The following is a 7,730-nucleotide window of genomic DNA, read 5'->3' as shown; positions in this document are numbered from 1 at the left end:
TGTTGCACCTGAGATCAATACAAAGGGTGTACGCATCTGCTTCAACGCACACACCTACCGGATTAGAAGACGCACCGAGAGTTATTGTTGCTGTCTTATCCGGATTATAAGACGCACTCCACACCTGTGCCCGGGGTGTTCAGAAAGTTGTACATATCTGGTGTCTTGTCACACACGAGCATGGAGCGCGCCGGATTATAAGACGCGCTGGAAAGTAAGGCGCGCCATCAGCCTGTGATCAGTGCCATGAATCGCCCTTTGTGTCGTCAGCTGCCGCGCTGGGAGATCGAGCCGGCGACATGCGCATGGCTCAGTCCAGCGGGCTCGCCGTGACACCGCCCTGCAGTGCAGCGATGACATCTCAGCTCGCGTGGTGGTGGATCGCGACATCGCAGGGCCGTGAGAGATGCCCACGGATTAGCGGATTGATATATTTATGGCTGATTCATTGATAACGGCCTTTATTAGCCATGAAAAGCTCGCTGTAATCGTGGTCATTCGTTGTGTTTATTCGCTGTGTTTACCCAGAAAAGCCTCACTTAGTCTCAATACTCTTTTGCAGGAGGGTCCTGCTACATTGACATATTTACGCGATCTACTCCAAACACTTTTATTATGGATAATATTGGTCGCGAAAGCCGTCGACTACTTCGTATTAAATTACATTGACACGTTTGGCCAATTCAATAAACCCGTTTCCAAGCAAGGGGATGGCGCCCAGGATTTACTTTACGCCGCAGCTATCCAGGGCTGAGCTCCGGAAAATACCCATGCACTTACATGCACCTGTGCACACACTTAGACGCACACCTGTATATCCACATGTACACACACTTGCATACACTCCTGTATACTACGCAGCTATGAAGACACATTCCCCGTGTAGCCCCTTCAAGGTTGGCGGGGCAAGTGGTGTTAGTGACCACCGACTAAGGCTGCCACTGCACACTAGGGGGTGGTGCAGCTAATGCCACACCCGGCCGCCTTTGTACCTCCAGTGGTGATGTTCGCACATCGGACCAGGTAGTAATTTAACACTGAGTCGACCTAGGGGAAGCCCAGGGCCATCTCCGATCATTTTCACCGATGGTAGACGTGAACGGGAATCGAACTCAGGCTGCCGCCGGGTTCGTAGCGCAGTGCGCTAACCACTGCGCCACCGCTCCTATATACACACCGGTTATAAGCACACCTGTTATAAGCACACCTGTACACACAACAAGTTCCGCGATTAAATCGGAGAACAAGATTGAATCACGGGCGTCTGAAACCCGGATTCGAACCCATGATGTCATCGTTGCCAGCTCCAACTCCGGCCACGCGAGGCATGGTTGAGCCCTTTGCTGTGAGCGTGTTTCTGTTTACCATCAGCAGCCGCTGCTGCTGCTTCTGCGGCAGCCGAATCACGCCGGGCATCTCGACTGGACAATAATGGCATCTCTCGCAAAACGCGACATCGCTATTTATACACGGGATGGAACGCGTCGGAGACCACGTCCGCTGGGGAGACGGCGGGATGGTATCAGCTCGTGCTCAGGTGCTCGGTGGATTGGTCGAGTCGAGCGTCGCAGCATCGTGAGATGTGTCTGCGGCGGCTGGGGAGACAGCTCTTGAGGTCCTAATCCAGCAGTGGAGTGACCCTGCCTGATGACGACGATGATGCATTACAAACGGGATATTGAACAACATGGAACGTTGTTTCAAATGCCGCTCCGGGGGATGGAATGGAAGAGGTTGTAAACACACTTCTTCTTTCACGAGACCTTTCTGGGATTAAATACGACCCGATCCATTCGTCATTTCAGCTATACCCGGGGGGGGGGGGGGGTTAAGGGTGTCAACAGCCGGGCACTGGCAAAGGGATACCCCTCCCCTACCCCACTACACTCCAACATGCCCACTCCCCTACCCCACTCCACAACACTCCAGCATGCCCACTCCCCTACCACACTCCACTACACTCCAACATGCCCACTCCTCTACCCCACTCCACTACACTCCAGCATGCCCACTCCCCTACCCCACTACACTCCAACATGCCCACTCCTCTACCCCACTCCACTACACTCCAGCATGCCCACTCCCCTACCCCACTCCACTACACTCCAGCATGCCCACTCCTCTACCCCACTCCTCTACCCTCCCCGTCTTAGTGCGGCTCCCGGTCACCCCGCCCTTCTCTCTCCCTCTGCCTACCTCGTCTGTCTCCTCGTGTTTCAGACCCTGTGCCACCCCCTTGATCCCCCATCCCCTCCCGCCGGTGCTGGCCCCTCTCTGTACCCCTGCCTACGACCCCCTTGGGGTAATTATAGCAGTGAGAGTCTCGGCTGGGGAGGCCCCGGGGAGAGAGACGCGAAGCTCAGCACGGATGTCGTCGTCTCTGCAGACCACGGTGCGAACCTACTTCTTCGAGAGCCTGCAGTACCTACTCAAGACCCACTCACTAGGTGAGGGTGAGCGCCTCGCGAGTCTGTGGTGCGTGTACTCACTAGGTGAGGGTGAGCGCCTCGCGAGTCTGTGGTGCGTGTACTCACCAGGTGAGGGTGAGCGCTTCCCGAGTCTGTGGTGCGTGTACTCACCAGGTGAGCAATATACGAGTCTGTAGTGACTTCCCAGGACCCACTCACCAGGTGAGGGTGAGTAACCGAGTCTCTGTGGGCGTGATCCACTCACCCCTCGGTAAGTAACCGCATCTCCGCGTGAACCTCACCCAGCGCCCTCATGCACCGCGTTGGCCTTCGCAGGTGTTCACGGTGACGCAGTGGCTAGAGCGCTCCGCTACGAACCCGATTATGTGAACCGGTCCTGGGCCTCCCCTAGGTCGACTCGGCCTCGAAAGAGTACCTGATGCGGTGTGTAAACATCGCCACTCGGGAGACAAAGGCGGTTGGGAGTGGTGTTGGCCACTCACCACCTGAGGTGCTCGCTAACAGAGCCTGTCCCGACAGTCTGATGATGCCGGTTGTAATATCCAGCGAAATATCGGACAGCATTGTCAAAATATAATCGGCACATTTTCTCCACGACGTCACCACTGCACGACTCGATTTGATCGTCTCTGCCGTCGGGTGGTGGAGGGCTACAGTTACACATACTGGACATGAGACGCCGCACGACTCGATTTGATCGTAAACCGAAGTCAGTCGTGAATCCGTCCGTCGAAGTGGGACCGCTGTTGTCCGTGTGCCCTGCAGTGAAGATTTTCGTGCTGACCTGCGAGCGGGTGGGCAATGACATCACCTTCTACGCCAAGGCGCGCCGCTACTACGAGGGGATGACCCCCACGGAGGAGAGCATGCTGGGGGGGTACACGGAGATCGCCGGCATCGACATCGACGCGTCCCGCCGCTTCCTCGCAAGATTTGTCGGGGTGCGGATCCTGGGGGAGGGGGGGTTGATGGGTGTTGGTTGCAGCCGCGGAGACAGAGAGAGACAGAGGGAGAGACAGAGGGAGAGACAGAGGGAGAGGCAGAGGGAGAGGTAGAGACAGGGAGAGACAGAGGGAGAGACAGAGGGAGAGAGAGGGAGAGGCAGAGACAGAAGGAGAGACAGAGGGAGATCCCCCACTGTGTGAGGAACACGCAGAGGTCCCCGGAAAGGGTCAGGGCGATAATTGGGGGGCGGCACCTAATCAGCAGCAGGCGGTTGGTTATGGAATGCTCCCTGCCCCCCAATCCAGCATGCCATCAACACGCCTAAGCCAAGGCACTACTCCCCAATCTGTGAGAGAATTATCCCCTCGTCTCCTCTGAAGGGGTCTCACGCTCCGCATTGCCAGGTCACTGTTTAAAATAGCGTGGCGCGGGAGTTGACCTGTGCGGGGACCCGTCCCGCTCGCGCCCTGGAGGGACCACCCTGCTCGGGGTTCGACTCTCACTCCTCGCCTGGTCCGGTAGGTGGCAGCAGCCGCCGGCAGTCCATGCCACGCGGTAGGAGAGTCACGGGCGGATGGTGGTGACTGTGGAAGCTTCAAATGAGCACATGGTGCAGCGTGTAAACATTGCCACTAGCGGGTAAAGGCGGCCGGGCCCGGTGCTGCTCACTCACCCCCTCAAAAGTCTGATAAGGCTACACGGGGGATCTTTGTCTTTTGGCGGTTGAGGTGGTTTCAGACACAACACATTATCATCGTGCAGTTTCATACAAGTTTCAGAATCAATCCATGATGCAGGCCGTGATCGGCACACATCGGTCTGGAGCCGTGGAAACTGGACATGAAACGTGATGAAGGTGATCATGATAATGATAGATGGTAATGATGATTGATAGTGATGATGGTGATGATTAATGGTAATGATGATTGATAGTGATGATGATGGTGATGATGATTGATGGTCATTATGATGATATGCTGGCGATGGTTATAACTTATAAGGTTCGTGATGATTATTCCAGTATGTGGTAGTGATGTCATACCGGTGATTTTCGTGATGCTACGGATGATAATAATATTAAAGTTGCTGCTCCGACTGCTGCTACTGATGATGCTGATGCTCCGACTGCTGCTGCTGATGATGATGCTGCTCCGACTGCTGCTGCTGCTGATGATGATGATGCTCCGACTGCTGCTGCTGCTGATGCTGCTGCTCCGACTGCTGCTACTGATGATGATGCTGCTGTTGCTCCTTATGTCGCCACTTATGCTACTGCTGGTGCTGCTGCTCTGACTGCTGCTACTGATGCTGCTGCTGCTGACGACGACGCGCAGGATAGCGCGGGCCAGGCGCGCTCGGAACTCGCCCTCGACTGCGGCGCGGGCATTGGCCGCATCACCAAGCATCTGCTGCTGCCCGAGTTCCGCTCCGTGGACATGGTGGACATGACCAGAAGGTTCCTCAACATCGCCCGCAAGAGCTACCTGTGCCGCGACGAGGCCCGGCGCGTCAATCGCTTCATCTGTTCGCGCCTGCAGGACTTCAGACCTCCCGGCGCGGCATACGACGTCATCTGGATTCAATGGGTCATCGGTGAGGGTCAGGCGTGAGGAGGGGAGATGAATGAGGCGTGAGGGTGAGGCGGGAGGAAGTGAGGGGTGAACCGTAGGGCACGGGTGGGATGTGGGTCAAGGGCTACGGGCGAGGGGTTAAGGGTAGGGGACACGCGTGCGCGGTGGGCCACGGGCGAGGTGAGCGATAGAGGCCGCGTGTGTGTTCGACGTGAGTCATCTGAATTCATGAGTCATCGGTGAGGGGAGAGCAGTGATGGTGAGGTGAGGAGCATGCCTAAGGCGCGGGTCACGGATTAAGTTGCGGTTGATAAGGTCCTCGATAAGCCCACGTTTCTGTCCACAAGTCTCGTGGGGCCGCGTGCCCCGTGCGCCCCACGTTCCGCGAGGTCACAACGGCGACTGCACCAGTCTGGCTGCGCCTGACATCTCCCGTCCACTGCCTTCCCATCCAACTCCCCCCCCCCCCCCGCGCGCCAGGCTACCTGACCGACGAGGACCTGGTGGAGCTGCTCGTGCGATGCCGGCGCGCGCTGCGCCAGGACGGGGTCATCATCGTCAAGGACAACGTGGCGCGCGAGGGGGTGGTGCTGGACGAGGTGGACGGCAGCGTGGCGCGCGAGCTGCGCGTGCTGCACGGCATCGTGCGGCGCGCCGCGCTGCGCGTGCTCGCCGAGCAGGAGCAGCTCGACTTCCCCAGCGACATCATGCCCGTGTGGATGTTCGCGCTGCAGTGAAGGAAGGGCGGCCATGAGCGGGGGGAGAGGGGGAGGAGGGGGAGGAGGTGAGCTGATGAGGAGGAGCGGGGGGAGAAGGAGGGAAAGGAGGAGGATGATGAAGGGAGTAGTTGGAACCGAGGAGAAGATTAGAGTGAGCAGATGAGGAAGAGGAGAAGAGTAGTAGGAGGAGGACTGAGGACCACACGAGGATGTGAGTGAGGAAGAGGAAGGTGAGAAGGAACAGCAGCAGGGGGAAGGGGGCGCGTGGTTGTAGAGGGACACCTGGGAGCATTTATGGATGGGAGTGGTGACCCTGGGTGTGGTTGGAGGAGCCACCTGGGCGATGATGCATGGGGGGGGGGGTGTCCCCATACCCCCCAAAACACCTCCACGCCGCCCTTCTCCTCGCCGTGCCGTTTGGGCCACGCTGAGCGACGTTGCTCTGCAGACAGGAGTGGCAGCACGCGGCGGTGAGCACTGGTAAGGAGGAGCGCCTCACTGGGTGAGTGTGGCTGTGTGTGGTGCGTGTCCCGTTTGGAATGTTGGACAAACACACGTACACACTCGTGTACACGCATCACACACACACACGTGTTACACACACGCACGTGTTGTACACATATACATCACGCTCGCACGTGCGGTTTAAAGTCTCAGCTTTAGGGTGGAGTATTAATATTTTTCGGAGGTCAGTCCTGGACAACTCCAGCTGAAATTAAGCCCGGCGCACAGACGCGTCCACAGATGCACCACAAACACACGCACACGTCCACAGATGCACCACAAACACACGCACACGTCCACAGATGCACCACAAACACACGCACACGTCCACAGATGCACCTCAAACACACGCACACGTCCACAGATGCACCACAAACACACGCACACGTCCACAGATGCACCACAAACACACGCACACGTAAAGATCCCCATGCAGGTTTCAACAGACTGTTGGGGCAAGTCCTGTTCGCGAGAAGAACCGATGAAGGCCGGCACGGCACGCGAATGTATGGGTGGCCAGCACCATGCCCGACCATCTTTGTCTCCCGATTGAGGATGTTTTTTACATACTCCATAGAGACACACTCGTGTACAGATCGATTACACAGCACCAAACCCTGACACCACACACCGCCCCCACACCCCTCGCACCCCCTCCCTCACCTGTTCCCCCACATCCCATATCCGCACCTCCCCCACAATACACGACGCCCCCCATACCCCCGGTGACCTTGTGATGAACCCGTAGGGTTCACTTAGCGCGTTAGGTTTTTGTATTGGACAATAAAGAGTTTGTACATGCGAGCTACGTCACCAATTAGTGTGAACCTGCACTCACCAGCACTCACCAAGACTTACCACTCACCAACACTCACCAGAACTCCTACTCACCAGCACTCACCAACACTCACCTACTCACTAACACTCACCACACCTTGAACTCAGGGGAGAGCAGATGAGTGAGTGGTGCACCGTGGTCGATTTTTTGCGCTGGTTTCTGGTCTCCACCTTTATGGAGAGGCCCTCTGAGCAATGCTACCCATCACCAAAGGCAAATCCCCAATGACCACACAGCTCCCATCCCCCGGCTGGCTCCGAGCGGACCATCCCGGACGAGGAACGACGCGTCCCCCCCCCCCCCCCACCACCGTCATGCACAAAGATCAGTTTCATGTATTAGGTATAACCCTGTGAGCCATGCGGCTCTTGACTCGGGTGCAATCGCAACAAAACATGAACAAGAAACATCTTAAAGTGACTACACGCAACAGAAACATCCTGGAAAAAACAGCAACGTTTTCCAGAAAAAAAACCCACCGCATTTCCACGCTGTGTGCAAAAATCCCAGTGGGATGCAAGTCAAATAATAACAGCCATAAGACAATGCAGATGAAAGTTATCAGGCTCACTCTGTACTACAACAAACAAACATGGCTAAACCAAAACGGAATGTCCACCAGGGGGCAGCAGCGCGCCGCCGGCGCAGCCTGGGCGAGGCCCTCGGGGAGGCGCGCCGCGGGTCGCGGGTAACGAGCGCGCGGGTCAAGAGGCGCTTACATTGA

The 7,730-nt window shown here is 56.9% G+C and overlaps 1 protein-coding gene across 1 annotated transcript; it reads left to right on the top strand.

Annotated features, from left to right (window-relative positions):
- Positions 1–888: 888 nt before the first annotated feature.
- Positions 889–6,970, top strand: LOC116944811 (N-terminal Xaa-Pro-Lys N-methyltransferase 1-like). The gene is made up of 4 exons (XM_032958553.2): positions 889–2,447; positions 3,195–3,370; positions 4,709–4,967; positions 5,426–6,970. Exons 1-4 carry the CDS (start codon positions 1,931–1,933, stop codon positions 5,680–5,682), a joined length of 1,209 nt encoding a protein of 402 aa, XP_032814444.2. The 5' UTR covers positions 889–1,930; the 3' UTR covers positions 5,683–6,970.
- Positions 6,971–7,730: the final 760 nt, after the last annotated feature.

Source organism: Petromyzon marinus, chromosome 22 (genome assembly GCF_048934315.1).
Source record: "Petromyzon marinus isolate PM22_M1 ecotype Great Lakes invasive population chromosome 22, UKy_Petmar_22M1.pri1.0, whole genome shotgun sequence".
In the NCBI taxonomy this organism is placed as follows: domain Eukaryota; kingdom Metazoa; phylum Chordata; class Hyperoartia; order Petromyzontiformes; family Petromyzontidae; genus Petromyzon; species Petromyzon marinus.
This window is presented reverse-complemented; position numbering and strand designations above follow the sequence as displayed.

What these genes read in the sequence shown, in the direction of transcription:
- LOC116944811 (XM_032958553.2), top strand. Translation starts at nt 1,931, where the DNA reads ATGCCCACTCCCCTACCACACTCCACTACACTCCAACATGCCCACTCC. An exon ending in ACTCAAGACCCACTCACTAG is followed by an intron (nt 2,448 to 3,194) that starts GTGAGGGTGAGC and finishes TGTGCCCTGCAG; the next exon opens with TGAAGATTTTCGTGCTGACC. An exon ending in CTGGATTCAATGGGTCATCG is followed by an intron (nt 4,968 to 5,425) that starts GTGAGGGTCAGG and finishes CCCGCGCGCCAG; the next exon opens with GCTACCTGACCGACGAGGAC.